Here is a 23,917-nt window from a genome sequence, read left to right on the forward strand (position 1 = left end):
TTGAGCTCAAGCATTTAACCCATCCCCCCTTCTACATCTGATTTCTAAACAACAGAAAAATCAAGCTGTAAGCAGAATAAAAATGGCTGCAATTTCCCTCAGTTGTCAGAGCGGGAACATCCATTGTCACAATGTTGACACTAGACATACCCAATTCCAGCAACTGTTCTTTATATGTTTTAGCCTCCAGTCCCCTAATCATCTTTGTTGCTCTTCTCTGTACTTTTTCTAGAGTCTCAACATCTTTTTTGCATTGTGGTGACCAAAACTGGATGCAGAATTCCATGTGTGGTCTTACCAAGGCATTATAAAGTGATATTAACATTTCACATGATCTTGATTCTGTCCCTCTGTTAATGCAATGTAGAATTGCATTGGCTCTTTTTGGTATCTTCATAAGATGAAGGTCATCATCGTAAGGGGATCATGATCTGAAAGATGAGATTCTCTCCAAAATGATGTAGTCTGAGAGTGCCTTTGGATCCAGGAACAATTTACACCTGCTCCACCTTGAAGAGGATTAATCTCAGAAAAGAGTTGTTTAGGATGATGATGATGAGAATTCCTGAGCCAGCATGGCTCAGCTTGGAAACCTCCCTCTTTCCCCTCAGTGTGGCTGGCTCAGGATTTCTGGGAGTTGAAGTCCATGAGTCATAAAAAAGAGCCAAGATTGTCTAAAGCCAATAGAGGGAGCTTTTTTTTTTTTTTGCAAAAAGAAGGTGCCAAAACGCCGTTCTGAGCGTTCTATGAGAAAAAAGCCATAATAATAATAATAATAATAATAATAATAATAATAATAATAATAATAATAATAGGGTGCAATCCCAAAACAACTGGAGCACCACTTGAACACCATTGGCATTGATAAATTTGCCATTAGTCAATTGCAAAAGGCAGCCTTACTAGGAACTGCTTCCATCCTGCGACGATAGTTGTAATACCATCAAACATCCACATCTGCCTATCCCAGGTCCTTGGTAAGGACTTAATAGGTAGACAAAAATGCCAAATCAAGTCATGCCAAATTCAAACATCTGGCTGACTGTGCAATGAATAATAATAATAATAATAATAATAATAATAATAATAATAATAATAATAATAATAGTAATAGCTATGATAATAATATTGCACTTCCATTTCAGTAAGTTCTGAATGAGTCAGGATTGAAAGTACAGTATTGCTGCAACAAGGCCCTATATTACAAAGTTTTTTTTAAAAAAAACTTCCCACTTTGCAAAATTGAGCAGACTTTGATTTTACAGTGGTTCTCTTTGCAGTAGCACATTAAGAAAATTCTGAAGTGATATACTCTAGACTAACCTTTTGTAAAAGCAGCCCAGATCTTGGCAGATGCCATTTACACCTTCATTCTAATTTGTTTTGGGTTTTCTCTCTTTTTCCAAATATGCCTTTCAATTTGATATGCTATGGGTTTCAACTTAGAGAATTAACTCCTTTAACATTTAGGTAACACCTTTCTTTGAGCAGTTAAAACAAGTAGGCATATTGTTATTGTATCTGGCAAGGGCTTTTATGATAAATTACATTTCTCTTCAGTTTTTAAATTAGATTTTTTTAAACTTTGTCTTTTGAAAGATAGTTAATTCCATGTTACAATTTTTCAGAAAAGCATTATATCCATTTCATGTACTTTATATATTTGTTTCTATACATTTTTCATTTATTAAATGAAAAATGAATGACTGGGATGCAGAGTCCTTGTAACAGTAGACCTAAACAGTCCATAAGTCAAATTAATAAACTGGAATTTAAATTAAAACTATTCCCCTTTCTACTTTCTAAGAGGATAATCAAGACTAGATTTGCCTTCATTCGTAAAACTAGGTTTATTTCAGACATTACTGAGAGTTCCAAGAATGTTCGGGTAGTGTAGTTTGTTTGGAATAGCCAAAGAAGAGAAAATGAGAATTGTATAGGAGATGACCAGGCTCAGTTTGGGGGTCCCTTTGCGCCCACAAGTGATCTAAGTCCAGCCCCCCTGAAGTCCACTGATTTTTACGTACCACCAATTTGCCTTGACTGTCCAGAGTCTCATAGTGAGGTAGCATGGATTAAACTTACATTTATTTGAACAATCTTAGTTCTTGATTCCTTGTGCCTAACAAATTGTACGCTTATGTTAACTGCTGTTTCTGTTTTATAGTTTTATTTTGAATGGTTAGGCTATTTTAACGTTGCTGTTGTCCAAAAGTGAGAGATATCCTGTTCCTGCACCAAACAAATAAACGAAAACCCCTTCACACAATTCCCTTAAAGTTCAATCTTACTCCTCCATCCCCATTCACAGAAGCCGATTTGTTTCCTTACTCTCAGAACTTATACTTGGTCCTATAATGGGATTGTGGGAATTGTCATAAATAGGGGCCCATCAGTACATGAAGAATAGCCCTGCAAAACTACTATCTGGAAGTAGCTCATCAACATTTAATATTTTTATTCATTTGTAATATGTTTAAACCATTTCAAACTTAAAAGAATCAAGTGGTGCAGAAGAGCAGTGGTGACAAGGTAATTCAAAGAAACAAGAACACAACAATACAACAATTTAAAACAATAATTTAAAATTATCAGAACATTTGCTCCATGAGGAAGCAAAGCACAGCCGTTAAAAAAAAGATGTACATTCATTTAGGGTGATATTTCAATTTATAGACAAAATTTAAATACCATATTTGTTGCTGCTTCTTAAAGTGGTGCTAAATTACCTTGTCATTAGCAGGGTTAGTTTTTATATAAGCATTAGCACACTAAGCTTGGACATTTTATTTTTTAATTCACTAGAAGAAAGTGTGAATAGATGTGATTTTTGGCACAATTATATGCCAAAAGCTATATAAACAGTAAAACTTTAATGGGCTGTTTAGGGGAGAATGTCTGTTAAATCTGAATATTGGTTAAATCTGAATTTACATCGTTTGCATAATTATATAACTGCTGTAAATGCCCCGATTGCAGTAAAATCTTGATTTAATCCACAAATTCTTTAATTAATTAACAGACAGTGTCTATAAAATATGGGCAAAAGTCTGAACCACAAAAAAAGTATTTTGTGTCCAGGGTCCGGCAAACAGGTTTGTGAAGATTTATTGTACTCACAACAATCCAGGCTGTTAGAAAAGAGAACTAAAAACTCACTTTACGTGAGGTGTTTTTAGGACTTTAAAATAATAGGACCTCTGATACTTCTCAATTTCTGATGATGCAAATATGAAAAATGATATCTCAGGTTGTGGTGCTGAAGGAAACTATCTGCTAACAATGAGCCAACTTATCTGCTAACAGTGAGCTAACCTATACATTAAGAATGCATTGTTGTTGTTGTTTTTAGCTGCGAAGTCGTGTCCGACCCATCACGACCCCATGGACAATGTTCCTCCAGGCCTTCCTGTCCTCTACCATCTTCTGGAGTCCATTTAAGCTCACACCTACTGCTTCAGTGACTGCATCCAGCCACCTCATTCTCTGTCATCCCCTTCTTCTTTTGCCCTCAATATTTCCCAGCATTAGCCTCTTCTCCAGTGAGTCCTTCCTTCTCATTAGGTGGCCAAAGTATTTGAGTTTTAGCTTCAGGATCTGGCCTTCTAAAGAGCAGTCAGGGTTGATCTCCTCTAGGACTGACCCGTTTGATCGCCTTGCAGTCCAAGGGACTCGCAGGAATCTTCTCCAGCACCATAGCTCAAAGGCCTCAATTCTTTGGCGCTCAGCCTTTCTTATGGTCCAACTTTCATGTCATACATTGCAACTGGGAAGACCATAGCCTTGACTATACACACTTTTGTTGACAGGGTGATGTCTCTGCTTTTTAGTGTGCTATCTAGATTTGCCATGGCTTTCCTCCCAAGGAGCAAGTGTCTTTTAATTTCTTGGCTACAGTCCCCATCTGCAGTGATCTTGGAGCCCAGGAAAATAAAATCTGTCACTACCTCCATTTCTTCCCCATCTATTTGCCAGGAATTGAGAGGGCCAGATGCCATGATCTTGGTTTTCTTAATGTTTAGTTTCAACCCAAGTTTTGCACTCTCCTTCTTCACTCACAACAAGAGGCTCTTTAGTTCCTCTTCACTTTCTGCCATTAGAGTGGTATCATCTGCATATCTTAGGTTGTTGATGTTTCTTCTGGCAATCTTAATTCCAACTTTTGATTCATCTAGCCCTGCCTTTCTCATGATGTGCTCTGCATATAAGTTAAATAGGCAAGGCGACAGTATACAGCCTTGCCGGACTCCTTTCCCAATTTTGAACCAATCAGTGGTTCCGTGTCCCGTTCTCACTGTTGCTTCTTGGCCCACATATAGGTTTCTCAAGAGACAAATAAGATGGTCTGGTACGCCCATCTCTTTAAGAACTTGCCACAGTTTGTTATGATCTACACAATCAAAGGCTTTAGCATAGTCAATGAAACAAAAGTAGATGTTTTTCTGGAACTCTCTAGCTTTCTCCATGATCCAGTGTATGTTGGCAATTTGATCTCTAGTTCCTCTGCCTCTTCGAAATCCTGCCTGTACTTCTGGTAGTTCTCGATCCACATACTGCTGGAGTCTAGCTTGTAGGATTTTAAGCATAACTTTACTTAGCATGTGAAATGAGTGCAATGGTGCGATAGTTTGAACATTCTTTGGCACTGTCTTTCTTTGGAATTGGAATGTAAACTGATCTTTTCCAATCCTGTGGCCACTGTTGAGTTTTCCAAATTTGCTGGCAAATTGAGTCTAGCACTTTTACTGCATCATCTTTTAAGATTTTGAATAGCTCAGCTGGAATACTGTCACCTCCGCTAGCTTTGTTGTTGCTCAGGTTTTCTAAGGCCCACTTCACTTCACATTCTAGGATGTCTGGCTCAAGGTCAGTGACCACCTCATTGTGATTATCAGGGACATTAAGCTCATTCTTGTATAGTTCTTCTGTGTAATTTTGCCATCTCTTCTTAATCTCTTCTGCCTCTGTTAGGTCCCTGCCATTTTGGTCCTTTATCATGCCCATTTTTGCATTAAACGTTCCCTTTATCTCTCCAATTTTCTTGAAAAGATCTCTGGTCCTCCCTATTCTATTGTTTTTTTCTATTTCTTTGCACTGTTTATTTAAGAAGGCATTCTTATCTCTTCTAGCTATTCTCTGGAATTCTGTATTCAATTGGGTGTATCTTTGGGGCATAGACTTAGACTACTGTGATATTGAATGGTTTGCCTTGGATTCGAACTGAGATCATTCTGTCATTTTGAGGATTGTATCCCAGTATTGCTTTTCCTACTCTTTTATTGACTAGGAAGGCTACTCCATTTCTTCTGAGGGATTCTTGCCCGCAGTAGTATACCTGATGGTCATCTGAATTAAATTCACTCATTCCTGTCCATTTTAATTCGCTGATACCTAAGATGTCGATGTTCAGTCTTGTCATCTCTTATTTGACCACATCGGTGACCCCCAGGGGGAGAGCGTTCTCTGTGGGCGCGCCAGACCTTTGGAACCGCTTACCGGTTGAGCTCCGGATGGCCCCCGACCTTCGCTCCTTCCGGCGCGATCTCAAAACTTTCTTTTTAAAACAAGCTGGCCTGGTCTGACGGGATGGGGTTGGGTTTTTATAAATAGTTTTAATTTTAATATGTATTAATTTTATGGGCATAATGTTTAATGGCTTTTTAATTTTTGTATTCTATTTTTATTGTGTATTGCCCTGTTCACCGCCCTGAGTCCTTCGGGAGAAGGGCAGTATACAAATTAAATTATTAAATTAAATTAAATCCAGCTTTCCTTGATTCATGGATCTTACATTCCAGGTTCCTATGGAGAAAAAATCTTTACAGTGTCGGACTTTCCTTTCACCACCAGACACATCCACAGCTGAGCGAACTTTCGGCTTTGGCCCACTCGCATCATTCTTTCTGGTGCTACTAGTACTAGCCCTCTGCTCTTCCCCAGTAGCATATTGGACGCCTTCCGACCTGAGGGGCTCATCTTCCAGCGTCATATCATTTTGCCTTTTGGTACTGTCCATAGGGTTTTCATGGCAAAGATACTGGAGTGGGTTGCCATTTCCTTCTCCAGTGGATCACGTTTTGTCAGAACTCTCTGCTATGACCTGTCCGTCTTGGGTGGCCCTGCACGGCATAGCTCATAGCTTCATTGAATTACGCAAGCCCCTTCACCACGACAAGGCAGTAATCCATGAAGGAGAAGAATGCATAGATTAAGACATTCCTGCTGCTGTAAAACAAAGGCCTCTGTTTAGAATACAAAGATGGTGAAAAGAGACATATGGTTTGAACCTTGAATCCACAAAAAAGGCTTTAATTTTACAGTTTGTTTTTTTTCGTACTGACTTCTTTCCTGGTATCTATTTTATCAAGAGCTGTGTCCTTGAATTCTTACTTGCAAACTTTTTAGTTACTTTTAATCTGGGAGAATCCATACAGTAAGCTCATTAGGCAGCAAGCTTTTAGAACCCTTAAAAAAGGGAAATGATTACTAAATATATTATTGTTATCTTGTAACTATTGGAGAAAGGATTGACATTTGATACTCTGAACCTGTTTGGCTTTTGATATTCTGTAATAAAGCCCTTACTAGAATGTCTTAGACATCATGATTGTATGAAGAACATTTATCTTCATCTAAAAGGGAAATCAAATTAATGGTCACTGCATTGTTCAGGGATGAGAAATATATATGTGCACATGCATACACACTGACACACAAACTTCCTTCCTTCCTTCCTTCCTTCCTTCCTTCCTTCCTTCCTTCCTTCCTTCCTTCCTTCCTTCCTTCCTTCCTTCTTCTTTCTTTCTTTCTTTCTTTCTTTCTTTCTTTCTTTCTTTCTTTCTTTCTTTCTTTCTTTCTTTCTTTCTTTCTTTCTTTCTTTCCATCTTCCTTTACATTATAAACTTTCCGCCTACTACAATGGAGGAGGTAGAATGCTGCTGTGGTAACAGAAGGTAACAGAAGGTGGTGTATAGCTAGCAAGGCTGAGATTTCATGCTTGAGTAAACTTATACATCTGAAACATATTTAGAGCAACAGAGTCAGCCTTGTTCTGTCACCCTCTCCCCAGAAGAAAAGTCACACATTTTGTTTTTGTCTTTGAGGTGGGACGTTTTGTACTTTGGGAGTGAATAATTAATGTCTGTTGCAGTGATCCGGTGTTATGTGAGTTTCTATTAGAAAGCCTTTGCTACTGAGCTTACTTAGTGATAAACAGATGTGAAGAATGGTGGTGACAGGCCAAAGAAAAGGAAGTCACACAGCTCCAACCATCACTGGCTGGGGCAAAATGTTATTTGTGCTGCTGAATTGAAAGCCTGAAAAGGAAGCTGTACCAATTCAATATTAGTCCCTTTTTTCCATTAAGGCAAAATATACCTGCTGCGTGCGTAAAACTGGTGCAACAAACTAGATAATGTGAAAGTCTTGCAAAGGCCTTAGCAATCAAAAGAAGTAATGGACTGAAATAATGTGGAAATGATGGCCCTGTCTACATTATTGCCATCAAAAGAAACAATTCTGTTGCTAATGGAAAACTATCTGGATTTGTTCGTGGTATTTTATGTTACATTTACAATAATGTTGTATTATTGTTGAACAATTTCAAAGTTAAATTTCAGGCCTGGATTTCTTTTCCTTATTGGAGAATTCAAAGCTTTCTACCCAAAATATTCTTAAATCCCCTTTAATTCTTGAGATTTGAACACATACAGCTTTTTTATTGTGTGTTGCATAAATACCTAAAATAATAGAATCCAATAGCAAAAATGAATTTTTTTTTGTTTATCTAAGGAGTGTCAAACTTGCCATGTCACATGATGTGTCGCGATGTATCACAACTTTTTTCCCCTTGCCGGAGCTGGGATGAGCACGGCTTCCGCATGACGCATCCAGCCCACGGGCTGGCACATTGACACCCCTGATCTAAGGGGATTTTTTTTAAAAAAAAGTCAACTAGTGATGAAAAGAAATATTAGCTGTGAACATTATTTCAGATTTTACTAAATCAAATAGAAAAGAATTATATTTAAAAAATATGGCTTGATTTGCTTTCAAGAAAGCAATTTCAGCATTCTGAAAGCGAGAACCTCAACTCAAGTTTCTAAATATTCATATATCTTCCTTGGTTAAAAAAATGCTTCAGAATAAAAATAAGAATCTTAAGTATATGTTGCTGTGGATCACAGGTTGTGTTCATTTTAATCTTTATATTGCAACATATTAAGTTAATGTTTATATAAAATGTAACTTTGTAATTCATCTATTAGTGTGGTTTCCCATATGAGCAATCAATATTATAGATATTGTTAATATATGTCTTGAAGAGCTAGACTGACAAATCAGTGTGCCTGTTCGTTCTATAATTAGACACAAGAGGGATTGCCAGAGATATTAATTGTGGCTCAATCTCTTTTGCATTTGGATTTACATATGTTTATTTTACAGGCTTGCAAAGATTTTGTGAAGACATTGAAATGATGATTGGATTCCAGCCAAATAAATTCTGGAGGGTCTGTTGGGCTTTTGTGACCCCAACTATTTTAACAGTAAGAACTCAAGGAGCAGGGATTAAAAGGGGAAGATTGTCTTGTTTATTTATTTCCAGTATTTATATGCCATAAAATTATAAAAACTCTAGGTGGTCTGGGTAGTTTTTCACTTTGGGTTCTGTTAATGCCCAAAACATATACCGCATTAGGTTAAATTTGGTTTTTATAGAAGCAACAATCATGAAGGTAAAATACTGACTTCTAAGGTGTATTTAAACACTAGAATTACATTTATGTAAATTTTAAGCACCGGAATATATCTCAGCATGAACATTCTTCACTGGATGTTATTTTTTCATTTTAAGGTTGATCCTTGGCTTCCGTGATCTCATACTAGATATGCATAAATAATCTATTCAATTCTTATCTAGCACTATGCTGGTAGAGGTTAATTAGATGCCAGCAAACTCTCCATTAAAAGCCCTATTGAAATGTGCTGAAATGAACTATTCTGTGTCTGCATAGCATCTTCTATTATTATCTTTGGCATCCAAGCAAAAGAAATTTTAGTGGACTGTAACCAGAATTCTCCCCCCTGGGTAAATTAGATTATATTTTGCATAAATATGAATTAAGCAAACCTTTATAGTGTGTGCAGGTGTATACATATATGTATGTACACACACAATAAAATATCGCTCCCATTGCAATTTCATACATTTAGAAATATTTGCTTTCTATAGTAATTTTTTCTAGTGTCATTGTGAAAATCTTGCATATTTTTATAGTACACTTCCAATTAATGGATGCTTTTATGTCCTTCTTTTAAATAGCCATGTGGGAACTGCTTAATGGTTATAGTGCATGTTAATATGACAGAAATATGTATGCCAGAATCATTTGGGTGGGGATATTTTCCCATATAATAGTCATTTGGTTTGGATAGAGAAGGCTAAGATTGTGCAGTTGACCTCAGGCTTGTATTGACGGCACAGGATATTGCTCAGATGTTCTTTTTAAATTGTCTTGACAAAATCAAATTGCCCATGAATAATTAGTACAAATCTGGTGCATGAAAACAGTGCTTGGGCTTACTGTATGCTTAACAGTAAGCCATAATGCGATGTGGTTTTGGTGAATTAGCCTATAATTGCTTAGCACTATATGTCAACCAAGCCATATGGCTCATTTAGTAACACCATGGTTAAAAGAAACCAAAGATTACTGCATATGTTGTCTCAAAATGATGTCGTTAGTCTAGAAACAAATATGGTACGGTATAACCACTGTGAAGCCACAGTCTATTCCAAACCATTATTATGCTTGGAATGCACTGCAGCTGAAAAGTCATGTGTATCTCATTGTTATGGCAGATAATTGGAGGAGTTCTCAAAATAAGCTGCTTCTTTACATGCTTTTTTAAAATAGAAAAAGCATAAAGCTCCGTTCAGTGTAGCACTAAAATTACAATTTTTAAAATCATATATTCATGAGTGGGTAGTGCTATCTCTTGCGAAGTGTTCATTACTCTTTAGAACAACAGTTGTTCCATGCTCAAATTCATTTATTGAAGGTGAGCAATTGTGACAAAATTGTTCTAGTAAACATGGTTTTCCTTTTCAGATCAAAACTAATTTATTCTAAAGGAAAACACAGACATCCAGGAGAATTTAGGAACAGCTAATTCCCAGTACCACTAGGTGTCACTCTGTTGCAGCAACTCCACTTTTAAAAGAAAACAGATCTTGAGTTAGAATAAAGACAAATTTGTTTCAATTTTTAATTTTTTTCCTTTGACTTGGGTTTGCATTAATTTGTATTCCTTTGTTTAAAAGTCAGCATACAGTTTTATGCATTTATTTATTTATGCATTGTTTTGTATGCAATTACATCTATTGTATTTTTGTCATAAGAGTTTCGATAGTATACATGTATCTCATCGTTGGTAAATACCACTAACAGTTTAGGAAGAAAGAAAAAGGGATTTTTTTTTAATATGCCTGAATCCCTGACTAGAATCTCAAATCGTCACATTATGGCATGGGAACTTTGCCCACTTTTTAAAAATCATAGGACAAGCTTTGTATCCGTATTGCATTCTTTGTTCCTCTTCTGCTCCAAGCAGAATTGTCTTTAGTCTCTACACATCTGCTTAGGATTTCAAGGTTAAATGGTTAGGGATCCCTAAAAGTATTGCTAGATCCAAAATTGAAATTTGAAAGGTGGGTAATCCATGTGTGAGTGTGATTCTGCCCAGCTGTAATCCAGTAGGATATAAAATAAGAAACAAACAACAGTTTGTTCTTACCCTTGTATTAGAGAAAAAAGTTACTCAACTACCTTGTTTTCTTGAAAAAAAGACCCAGCTGGAAAATAAGCCCTAGCATGATTTTTCAGGACACTTGTAATGTAAACCACATCCCCAAAATAAATCCCACTTAAGACTGTCAGCCAGATAGATGCATTTAGTACTACATTTCCCAAAATATAAGCCCTAACTGGAAAATAAGCCTTAATGCATTTTTTGGAGCAAAAATTAATATAAGACCTGGTCTTATTTTGGGGAAAACAAGTAGATGATGTATTTTCTGATTTAGGACTCATTGTTCCCACATCCATAAATTTTATAGTAACATGTATCTTTTTTTTTTACACCTTCAGAAGGCAAAGCCAACACTTGAAAGGGTGTTGTTATCATTCATGCATAGAAATCAGTCAGCTGTTGGGAACCTACTTTAATCCTATCAGATATAACTGAAGCCCAAACCTCAGTGCAGTTGAAGACTAAAGCCTTGTGTTTCAGCATGGCAATCCCTGTTAGTTAAAAGAATGGAGACTTCTGGGGGGAAAAAAAGTGCTGATCCTTCAGCTAATATATGGTTCATCGGCAACCAGCACCATTTGTAGAAACGATCAGGCCTCTGCGGCAATACAGTCCAGATTCCACTGGTCTGACTTAGTAAATAATTTCTACATGGATTGCTTTAGAAAGTCACACAACTGTGTTAAGCACATCGCGCAACCTAAGGATTTGGCTTGCTGCAGGGAATAAAGAATAACTCTAGGAATTAAGCATTTCAGAAATACAAACTCTTTCCTTTTCATCATGCATACACACACATCTCTCTCTCTCTCTCTCTCTTTTTATTCCTGAGCAGGTGCACTGTGGTAGCAGGAACAGATTGCCCTGTGGCAGCATTGGGGAAAATGAAAATAGGCCGTCATCTGCCAAGTTCTGCAAAGATGTATCTCTGCCATTCAGTTTAGCTGTTGGTGCCAGCCATGGCTGGCTCTTTTCTGACTTGCTGTCGCTGCAAGTTGACACGGGTGCAAGTGGGTCAGGAAGCTTCAGCTTAATCCAAATCTCCTGCCTGTTATGTCCCAGATTGCTAGTTATTTTCCCACCAGGTGCTACTCTCTGCAGGAACATAGTACAGGGTAGCTGCTTTATATTTCAGGATCCAAACAGAACATCTTTAGCTGTAGCTTAGACTTTCTTCTGAATACCTCTAAAATGCTTGCAAATTTTTTTCTTTGTGTTCCTTAGCAATACAACATTGATGTGCAGGTGTTATTTGTATTTTCCCTTAGTTCTTTTTTTAAAAAATACAACACAACAATCATTGGATTTAAGCAAAAGAAATGGGGTGGGGAGGAACAGTGGCTCCATTTAACTCTTTAGTTTTCAACCTTTTTTTTGCATAAATCCTCATCTAAAGATATTGTTCTTGTTATTCCATAGGAGGAAAAGATGGATACAATTTAGCTATGGAGCAATGAAATATGCTCCATGCCTAAATATGAGATTACTGAAGATGCATTAAAAATCCTTTGCATTTTTCTTTTTGGTTGAGACATTTGATAAAACTAATATTTGATACATTGGAATAATTAAGCTTACAGTTTGAATTGATCCATGTTAACCTGAAGTAAAGCCGGTCACTTTTATATGTTCTCTTTGATAAATCTCCATTAAATTATTGTATGTGTAGGCAGTTCACAGAGGATATCAAATTATGCACCAACATACAAACATGTGGCTCTTTATACTGTAAATGTAGTGGATTAATAAGATAATTACATTAAGCTATGCTGCCAATAGACTGTATAATAACTTTTTTAAAAAACTGTAGCTATAATAATGTGGTTTCATTTCCTCAGATATATCTAACTTTTTCCATTAAGTTATGTAATATTTATAGTAGGCAATGTTGCCTTAAATCTGATCATACATAGTCATTTGTTGTTATGAAGTAATATATCTAGACACACATTTATAATTTCATAGAAATTGTGTGTGTTTGTTTCATAACATGATTATAATCACATGTGTTTCTTTTCTAGTTCATCCTTTCCTTCAGCTTCTATAAGTGGGAGCCAATGACTTATGGGACCTATCATTATCCAGGCTGGTCAATGGTATTAGGATGGTTGATGTTGGCTTGCTCTGTTATCTGGATTCCTATTATGTTTGTGATAAAAATGCATTTAGCTCCTGGAAACTTCATTGAGGTAACTCTTATGTCCTCTATTCCCCTCCTTTTTTTTGGAATTTAGCATGGGATTGGTCTATCATGTGTTTCCAAATTTTAATCTGTGGTTATTATTGATCATTGTTGACATTGGATGAATGAGCAGCATCTAAAGCAGGCATGTCAAACTGCCGGCCTGGGGGCTGGATCCGTCATGCCGAAACCACCCCCACCCCATTGCAAGCAATTGGGAAAAAGTTGCAATACATCGTGCGACGTCATGTGACGTTCCGAGTTTGACATGCCTGATCTAAAGGATGACTGTTGGAATCAGATGAGGGCAAAATATACTTCTAACATACCTTTAAGAAATCCTTGGAAATATCCAGAAAATTTCATACTGCAGATAGTTCCGATATAAGGAGCACACTGTAATATGTGTAATATAGAGAAGAACCACAGTTTGTGCATTTTGCTTAGGACTTCTCACATTACCCCAAACAAAGATAAGAGCAATATTCTAGAAACTTCCAAAGTTGATTTATAATAACATTCTATCCTTAAAGTACTTTATTAATTTTTTATAGGAGAAATAGGCTTCCAGTGAGGTTCAAGATAAGGCAAAATTCCCCCGACTCCATCTGAAACAATTTGTTCATATTTCATTTTCAGTAGAATATTTCCTGAGCTTCTCGGTTTATTACAATTGATTGGGGAGGCATAAGTTGCAAAGTGGTAATTAAGCAAGAATTAAAATAATTGGTATGGAGACTCAATTGCCTTTAATAGGTAGTAAACATATAATTGTTCCCTTTAATACTGTCATAAATATGTTTTCTTTCTCTTTTTTTCTGTATAACTTGTACCAAATTATATCTTGAACACAATTTCAGTGACAAGATGAACATGATTTTCATTGCCTCAAACTCTGCAGAAATATCCTGGTTTCCTGCCTGCAGACAGAAATAAAATTGTAGTATGATAATTAAAATATTTTTTTCATTTCCTGCTGTTTATTGCATTCCTGGTCATCACTGCATATTTTTTTTTGAGAAATTTGCTAAGCAGAAGTCATATTATCTTGATGCAGGAACCAACTGCTCAGTTGATTTGGTTAAACAATTGAGCACATTGGCCATGGCATTTGAGCTTAGTCACTAGTGACTCTAATGGAGAGATAACTGACAATGGTGAAGGCTACATAAGTAAATGGAGTTTTTATTTATTGAACTTGAGCTAAACAAACTCTGTATTGCAGTTACTTTAATATTGTTGTCTAGACTAACATGAGTAATTTCAGCTGATCCTGATCTGTATTTGTAACTGAGTCTCCCTTCCCTTCCAGAGGCTCAAGTTGGTCTGCTCTCCTCAACCAGATTGGGGGCCATTTTTGGCTCAACATCGTGGTGCACGTTATCAGAATATGATAGACCCACTGGGAACATCTTCCCTTGGACTTAAACTGCCACCAAAAGATTTTGAATTGGAAATGGAATCCTAGTAATTCTCCTACTTGTGGCTATGTTGTACAGTTCTTTCTTTCTTTCTTTCTTTCTTTCTTTCTTTCTTTCTTTCTTTCTTTCTTTCTTTCTTTCTTTCTTTCTTTCTTTCTTCTTTCTTTCTTTCTCTGAAAGTGGTTTTTTAGGAAGTAAGATTTACTGTTGCATGCTCACAGTAAATGCTAGATAGACCACTTTAAGTACTAGATTTTGTTCTTCATACCCATTGGTGCCAGGTAGGAATACTTCACTGTAGAAGAGTAACAGATGTTGCAGCAGGATAAATTGTTTTGTGAATGCTGGGCCAATTTTGCTCTTAGGGCTAATTTACATAATTTGATTTGTTTGTTGCAGCCACATGGGTAGAATACAATAATGCAATTGCAGACACCATATGGACACCCAGAGAACATTGCTTCAGTGTAGCTAACAAACCAGTGGATTGGCCACTTTGTAACAGCACTGGGTTGTTAACTGATTGGGGGTTGTACACCTGTGATTGTTATCTTCTTGGGATCTTAAAAAAACAATCAACCAACCTAGCACAAAAGTATCTTTTGCATATTATATGATATGAAAAAAAAACAGCAAGGGCAAAGCAAACGACCAGCTTTTCCTGACTGGGTTTATCATATTTGTGCTCATTAATTTTAAGGGACATTAAATTAGATCTAGGAATCATTAAATCGGATTGCTGTATATGCAAAATTGTCTAATGCTGACAACCAAGTAGTTGGGCTACATTCGGAACAAATCCATTTTCCATACCTGTATTTCCCAAGATACCATCATTCTTGTATTTTAATGAACATGTGTGTTAGCAACTATTTATAGGTAATAGTAGACCTGTCAGACCAGTGGCCTATTGCTGCCAAGCCTGGCCAGGTCTGAAACTTGGTGCCTCAAGCCAGTGTTTTCCACTGTAAAAAATCTGCTTATTGAACAAGCTGAGTTTTCAACTTAAAATACTGTAGCTCAAAATATATGCTCATTCGGAGCTTATTCTAAAATCACTGTGCTTGCCACACATAGAAGTGAAGTTGGATTTGGATGCATGAAACAAAGGAGAGGATGCAGCTAAGAACAGAACACAACTAGACTAGATTCCTACCTCGCTATCTAAGTGCAGAAGGGCTTCACTTGAGTCTGAATGGAGTTCTTCAATATTGTGCCCTAGGAGTTGAATGTGGCCCACTGATTCTGCCAATATGTCTTCCATTCAGTGGCTGCTAGTCACTTTGGCATCAATGAGCTGCTTTTTAACACGTGCAGCCTTTTAATATAATGCACTCATACAGGATGATGTTTGGCATAGATTTGGAGAGATGAATGGCCCTTTCAGGATTTTTTTAAAAGAGTTGTATATAGTAAACAAAGAAAAGAAAAGCATAGCATAGCATACTGACTTGTGTCGCGTATCACAAAGCTGTATTTCTCTGCTAAAAACAAGAATATCAAGGTGAGGCAGATGGGCACCCTTGCACTATTTTATTTATTTCAGGAACTCAGCCTTCCCCATCCTTTTCTTCCTAAAAAAAATGCTTCATTTACGAGTATTGTTTGTGTCTTGATTTTCTTGGAAAACTGAAGAAGTAGTAATGTCAGGTTGGTTCCAGACTGATTTCTGTTCCTTTCTTCACTTTTTGAGTTATAACCTTTTCTTCTGAAGAAGCCATCATATAATTTGTGCCTAACTTTATATTGATATAGCAGAATATATATATATATATATATATATATATATATATATATATATATATATATATATATATATATATATATATATATATATATATATATATATATATATATATATATATAAAAGCTTCCACGTACAAAACAATTGTGAATATTTAGCTCTGTAGTTCAGCTGTGTGATTTACCCCTGCTCTTTTCTTACAAAGTTATTTATACCGCCTTTTGATGTATTCTTCTCTTTCAGTCAACAGGGGTGAGGGAAATAGCTCAACCCTGACCCCACTCTATGTAAATGTAGTATTAGTAATAGTTGTTGTTGTTATGATGCTATATAATACATAACTTCACAAGATTCTTGTTCAAAAACAACTATTTTGAGATGTGCACACCTTATTTTTATTCATCCACTCCCACCATATTCACATCTTTATAAGTTGCAATGGAAAAGAAACGTTCTCACTTAAGAAAGAGCAAGACTTTAGCTCAACGACGTTCTTTCCACAGTTAACTCTGCATTGCATTTCTCCATGCAATATAGCCCATAGAAGTTTCCTGCAGTATATACAGTGCTGCACAAGTATTGATTTACACAATCATTTGAATCTATTGAGTAGTTTGAGAGGAGAGCTTTGCAAGAACAATTAACTCTACCGAAGCAAACCAGTTCATGGTAAATGCAGTAGACACGGGGGAGATAAACATGCCTTTAATAATTGGCACAATTGTAACCTACAGCATCCTCTTGTACTTTATACATGCATCTCTGAGGTTTTAAAAAGTGATCAGTGTTCATGTAGCATGTTCTAGGGCTGTTATATGTCCCTATAAAATATCTTAGCAACCAGTGTAGAGGTGGTGAATTCTAGACTAGCCTGCTTGCTTGCTTCTCCACTCCTTGTGTTTGTAAGAGCTGAACTAATTGTACTTCTTTCAGGGGACTGTTTTTAATTCCTTTTGTCTATTTGTCTTCACATTACAGGGTCTCAGGTAACTCTTGTGTTTAAAATCTGTGTTTGTAGATAGGCAGATTTCATCTTGCTTGGGGTGGGTGGTTAATGTATAAAAAAGAGAAAACTAAAATGACTCTAAATTTTGTTGTAAGTTTACAAATATTTCTCAAAAAATATTTATTTTATATTAAATATATAAAATGGAATGTATTCCAGCCAAAGTTCAGCACTTTCCTCTATTTTTAGTGAAAAAGTTTTAAAAACATGTTTAAAGCACTTCATGGAAATATTTGACAGTTAAAGTAGGTAATAAAGACTGGCCAAAATGTCACCTAAAATCCTTTTGCTGAACTGTCTCTTCCGTGGGGTAAATGGCATCCCACTATTGGATGACTGTCAATCATTGAGCCACCAAGTAGAAGCACAATTAAACAAATCGCCATTAGTTGGAATATAAAATAGATTGTTAAAAAAAATCTATTAACCCTTTTCTTGTTTATGTTATGTATCACAAGTTGCTGAGATTTTCATCAAAAAGGTTCCAATGAAATGAGGGGACAAGTGTGAAAGTTCATGGGATAGGTCAGTGGTTCTCAATCTTTTCTTCACCACGAACCCCCCCACTTTTAATACCTTTTGTGGCCATGGACCATGCTCCCCCCAAGACTTAACTCAAGATTTAAATTATAACATTTCTTCAAGCCTTTACAAACCCCCTGTCATGACATCATTTCCGCCTAGGGCAGGAGTGTCAAACTTGCAACATCACGTGATGTGTCGCAACATATCGCAATTTTTTTGCCATAGCCGGCAATGGAGTGGGCACAGTTTCACTATGATGCATCTGGCCCGTGGGCCGGCAGCTTGACACCCCTGACCTAGGGGGTCTGTGGACCACAGGTGGAGAACCATTGGGATAGGTGATTGTCAGCATGTGGCGTGTGCCTTTAAGGCTCTTTGTTGATCCTCATGTAGCTTGAAGCATTAAGTCCTTTTCACAAGTTTACCAGCCTAAATTTAGTGCTGAGGGCAGTTTTGCCAGATGATTCAGTGGGAAACTGCTATTTTGCATTTGCTCTGGGATTTATTTCTTGTCCAAGTTATGTTTTTGAGAACTACCTCTTGTTCTTGGCATAATAAAATTTCATAAACATAAGCTGGAAAATTAGCTTCTGTGGGCATTAGTAGCTGGGGGAAAAAGTCTGTTGCATATGGAACTGAATAATTACCCATTATAGGTTTTTCTTAAATAAATAACATAGTGGAAGAAACTAGCATATTTCATTTTCAGTCTGACTTCATTTTTTTTATCAAATTCACCCATTGTATATTTCTTAATTATCTTCCTGCTGTTATTTTAAACTTGGTAAAACATTCAGAATGAACATTCAAAACTATTACAAAAGAAAACAGTAAAAATATTATCAAACAAATATTAATTAAAGAACATTTCCATGTCTCCCAATGATATGTTAGTGGGAAACATAGTCAATTAGATGTTACTTCAAACTTTACTAGAGGTAAATGCTAGTGTCCCAACAATCATAATGTGACAGTAATAACCTTGCAGCCAACATATTTTCCTGGGACTTAAGAAAGCAACAATATCATAGAATGTTGAAGAACTATATTCCAAGCAAGAGCACATATGTTACATGCTACCAATCAAATTTTTAACTCTTGGAAATTTTAGGTTAAAAAATGGAGTCCATGAAAACTGGGCAGCTTATAAAATCAAGTGAATGAATGAATGGGTTTGGCTATCAGTTTGTATAAATAGTTTCCAGGTATATGGACCAATGATTTGACTCAAACCGTTCCATTTTGTTGATTTAACTCCACTCCATTTCTGTTAGGAAAAGAGGAGTTTCGGTGTGCGATCTCATTGCTGCTCATAAATGAAATCACAGCAATGCAAGGCCAAACTAGAGATAAACCCATTTTTTAAAATGATTTAAAATAAGTTTCTGGAAGTCGATTCCTTATTCAGTAAGTTGATCAGATGGTTTTCTTATAACGCATGAATTTGAAAGGGAATGTCATTGAAAGGAAAATACACATGGCATGTTTTAGAGCACACCTGATTACCTAAAAAGTGCTCATGGCTTGGTTTGTTGTCAACCATGTGCAGAAACATTGACAATAATTAAAATTAATGCTAGAAAGGGAAGATATTAAAAGCTGCATCTTCTTGATGTAGAAGCAATAAAGCATATGGTTTTCGCAAACAAGAACCCTGTCTGTATAATATTTTAAAGGCCAGTCTTTAAAACAGTCCATTTCTGTACAAATGTTTTATAAATTACCTCTTGATGCCACAAAAATCTACATAATTATTTTAAAATATACAGAACATTTTCCTGATCTGGACCAGGACCATGCAGTTTTAGCTTGACCAAGGAATGGGCCTCCTGATATAAACATTAGTCTCTAACTTTATTGTATAGAGAAAAATAACTGCTTTTAAATTATTCCTGGTGTTCAAATAGTAGTACTTTTCCACTGAATTTGATGGCAAAACCACTTTTGACTTGAAGCTTCAGTCAAGGGTGTTCAACACGAACAGCCTAATTATTAGTTTATGTCGAGTCACCTATGACATAGTATCAGAAAATTAGAAAAAGAAAGAAAATCAGGCCAGGCAACTGTGACCATTTCAATGAGAACAAAACTATTTCATTTTTAAATTTATCGAATATAGTATGCCTCTAATCTGCCCAACAAAAGTTGGTTGTAGAAAACAAATAATGTGTATTTTACAGCTCTTTGGATTGTCTAGTAGCAAATGCATATATTTTATGAGCACATCCTGAACATCATAAAATATTTTAGCAAATGTAATTTTTAAAATTAATATGAGTAAAATAAAAAGCCATATTGCAGAAAAGTGTCATATCTATTTCTATAACTGTTGATCTTACAAAATTAGAAAAAGTCTAGAAATTTAATGTAAGCTGTCTCTGTGGCATATTTGTCTAACCGAATGAGGTCAATTTTTATTGAATCAGATGTAGTATTCTTAATGTATATATTAAAATGAAGATCAATGCAAAAATATTCCACCTTCAAATTCCTTATAGTTACCTGTATACTGTATTTTGGTTTAACCCAGAAGCACTTTGTTTAAGAAAAGTGGGTTTAACTAAATGAATTTTTATTGACCAAAATGATTTGGGATGTGTTTAGGCTAATGTTTAATTTGGATCAAGTTATTCTTTTTATCAAGTTCTGCAGCCTTGATTGGATTGATGCTTTGCACATCAATCATGGTGGGAGGGGTGTGTGGCAATGAAATAGCTTTTAGCATTGATTAGCCTCTACACTGTTCTGCCATACCATTTCGCATATATGCACACTTGTAGAATTCATAGTGATCTCTTGCTAGATTTTACTGCTGTTTTCATCCAGATGCTATTTTTATTTTCCTTTCTTATTAAATGGCACCTTTTGCAGGTTTTCTATTTTAGGGAAAGGTAATCTAGCAGATGTTGCTGTTGTAGTAGCCTCTGTCCTTTAATATGTAACTTGAATGGGACATACCAACCCAACATAGGTCTCACTGAAAGTAAGAACAGGTGTGCAGTGGTAGTGTTTGTTAGATGGTTCCTAGCAAGTGTTTTTGACAGAAAACTGTAACTCTTGCCATCAGTCACAGTAAATTGCTGCTGCTAATTGGTATACACAGTTCTGAGCTGGACTGAATAATGATTGGACTTAGTATAAAATAGCTTCATATATTGCTTGTTTGATTCCTTTTGCATTAGCCAACTGTTTTCCTTCTGGGAAAGGGAATGCTTTGCCTGTTAGCTTTGCACACTTGTTAAAAACTGGAACCACAGAGTGCAAGATCAAGGGTAATCATGGACAGCAATAATTGTTTAATGAATGATCAATAATTTGTTTAATTAATGATTAAAAACAAAGGTGTGACAGTTGCAGCCTTACTAAATATCTTGAAAATATGTGTTTTTCTTAAGGGATATTTATTTGAATGGAAATAACATAAGCCAAAAGCATAGGTAGTGTGTTTTAGATGCAAGGATCTGGGTATATGGGTATATGCTGGCCACCTCAAAAGTCCTTTTGAGTTGGTTCATGATTCTATTGTCTCCAAAACTGTAGCTAAACTTCTTGCATATACTAAAACTCTGCATAGTGGCCTGGAATGTAGCATTTCATCTTTGACTAAAGAGGAAGGAGTGGAGAAAAAAATGTATTTATGGTAATAATGGCTTCTGCCTTTCGTTTTACCATGAGGCAGCCAATAACCAAAGAAAGAGTGAGCGAGTGTTGTATTTTCAACAGGTTGAATTTAAAATGTGAAAGCTGGGCTAGATTTTATTGCTTGCAATAGTATGATTTTGCCCACCATGTTTTAAATACATCTTCAGGTAACCATTTGCCTTATAGGTGTATTTCATTATTAAGAATAAAATTAATATTTGACTAGAATATATTGCTGTCCATCACCTAGAGTATATAGTGTACTTTGTGTCTTTTACAGGCCAGTCTTATGCTGATTTACTCAGGAGTAAGTTTCACTGTCTTTATTGAGACTTATTTCCAAGTAAGAGTATATAGGATTGTAGTTTTAGGCACTTTATTGTGGACCTATCATGGAATAGGTTAATTCTTAATTACTTGCGTAATGTCATAAATACTTACAGGCATTCTATAGGGGTACTGCTGCCTATGGATAAAGATATGTACCCTAATCAGGAAGTTATATTTTGTCCATGTATAAGCTAATAAAAAGCATTTATGTTTCAAAGGATGTGTATCATATATATACATATATCTTATATAGCGCCTATGATATATTATACATTATTCATTAAAAAAATATCATTGTCCTTGAGGCCCTACCTCAAATTTTGTATTATGTGTACAAATGCAATTTATTGTATTATATATTTGGCTATTATATTCTGATGTTACAAATTAGAATTTATCCTCTAATCTATAAGGTCAGGAAAGAAAAAAAAATAAATTAAATAAATGTCTAATGTTTAAAAAAATAATGATTGTGACTGTATTGAATGCTTCAAAGCATATTCCTTTCATTTTTCTCTCTCTGTGACTATTTATGAAGTAAAATTCATGTTTTGTTGAAAAATATGAGTGGTCACCAACTAGTGAAAATAAATTCCTCAGTGCTTTCAAAGGAAAAATAATAATACACAGATGCAGAACCAAATGTCAATTAGATGGTTAGAGTCCTAATGATTGGAATACACTGTAGCACATGGAATAATTAATTACTTACCAAAGAACATATTGGATTTGTTTAAATCCATTTATTACATTAATTCAATCATGTACAAGATTAAATGGAAGTAGAAAAAGAAAAGGTTGGGATAATTTATTTCCTTAACGGAGATAAAAAGACAGAGAGTCCAGAGTGCAAAAAATATTTTTTTAGAGTATATCCCATTGAACTCAGCAGTTCTCATGCTTGAACAACTATTCTTAGATTTGTGCTAAAAATGCATAGTTCAGTTGGCCAGTTTGTCAAAACTGGATTACATGCAAGTCAGAGCAAAGCAATTGAAACACCCATTCACTTGCATGGAAGAATCTTAAGCCTTTAGCTATTTTTCCCCCCAGAAATATTATTGGATTTAAAGTGGCCTGAACAATCCATACATCTAACCGCAGTTCCCTTACATATAGAGTTTCAGGAATGTTTCTAGCTGAAAGATAAAGAAAATTCCTGCCTGCCTAGATTGGTATTTGTAATGCAAAGACAAGAACTATATAGTAATTATATCCATTTCTGGAGTTGGCAATGATAAATGTTGAAGTACCAATGCTTCTGACAAACCATCTCTAAGATCTAAATTGACAAAATGACATTTAATCGCAAGACCACAGCATGGCACAGAAAAATAATCAGGCTAAGCATACCAAAGGGAAACCTTTCCATTATATTACAGTTGTGAAGTTAAGAGCCAAACCACAAATTACATTTGAACTGTACGACTAACTCAAAATGTTGTTTCTTTTTGTAAAAGCAGCTATAGGGAATTGGGGCAGTGTGTACTATGTCATATCAATTACAGGTTAAGGTGTAAATCCATTGGGGCTTTTGACAGGACAATAATATTTGTTCCCTTCTCTTTCCAGACCAGAACCCCAATCCAAATTAAACATCAGCTTCTATAAAACACAGCAGAGCTAAGATGCAGTTCACCTGAAGTGAAAGGTTTAGGCCAGCATTCCCCAAACTTTCCGGGTTGGCAACCTGGTGCAAGGGAGGGGGAGGGGAGAAAGAGGGGATGGTTTTGTGTGTGGGACAGGCACATGTGTGCATGCGCACAGCTTCATATGTGTGAGCAGTGGGTGTGCATGCCTGTCCCTTGCGTGATTGGGGCTGCGAGCGCTAGCGCAGCTGTGAGTGAAAGTGGGTCTGCAAGCTGGTGTTTGGTGTTCATGCGAGTGGAGCTGCACATGTGTATGCATGCACTGGCCTGCCAACTATGCAAATAGGCCATGGCCTGGTAGTGGGCCATGGCCCACAGGTTGGGATCCCCTGGTTTAGGCAATTGTTTATATATATATATAAGACAAAATTGGGACTGACACTGCTACCTCTAACTGACAAGGCAATTTGTGAGTTTTATATTGGGTTGATGCCGGCCCGTGGGCCGGTTGCATCATGTGGAGGCTGCGCCCACCCCAGCTCCGGCAATTTGAAAAAAGTTGTGATACGTCACGACACGTCATGTGAATGCGGCGAGTTTGACACCCGTGGGATGTCTTAAAGACTGCAGCTTCCAACACTTTCATCTGTGCCTAATCAAGTGACC

The 23,917-nt window shown here is 36.2% G+C and overlaps 1 protein-coding gene across 1 annotated transcript in view; it reads left to right on the top strand.

Annotated features, from left to right (window-relative positions):
• SLC6A5 (solute carrier family 6 member 5) overlaps positions 1 to 14,578 on the top strand; it is a gene marked incomplete at its 5' end in the record, with an annotated part of 86,023 nt that extends 71,445 nt beyond the window's left edge. Inside the window, 3 exons of the mRNA XM_083357312.1 lie at positions 8,446 to 8,546; positions 12,834 to 13,001; positions 14,307 to 14,578. Coding sequence (XP_083213438.1) covers positions 8,446 to 8,546; positions 12,834 to 13,001; positions 14,307 to 14,462 — 425 coding nt within the window. The 3' untranslated portion in view covers positions 14,463 to 14,578. The remainder of the gene's footprint in view (positions 1 to 8,445; positions 8,547 to 12,833; positions 13,002 to 14,306) is intronic.
• Between the last annotated feature and the right edge of the window lie 9,339 nt (positions 14,579 to 23,917).

The sequence above is a fragment of the Vipera ursinii genome (genome assembly GCF_947247035.1).
Source record: "Vipera ursinii genome assembly, chromosome: 1".
Lineage (NCBI taxonomy): Eukaryota > Metazoa > Chordata > Lepidosauria > Squamata > Viperidae > Vipera > Vipera ursinii.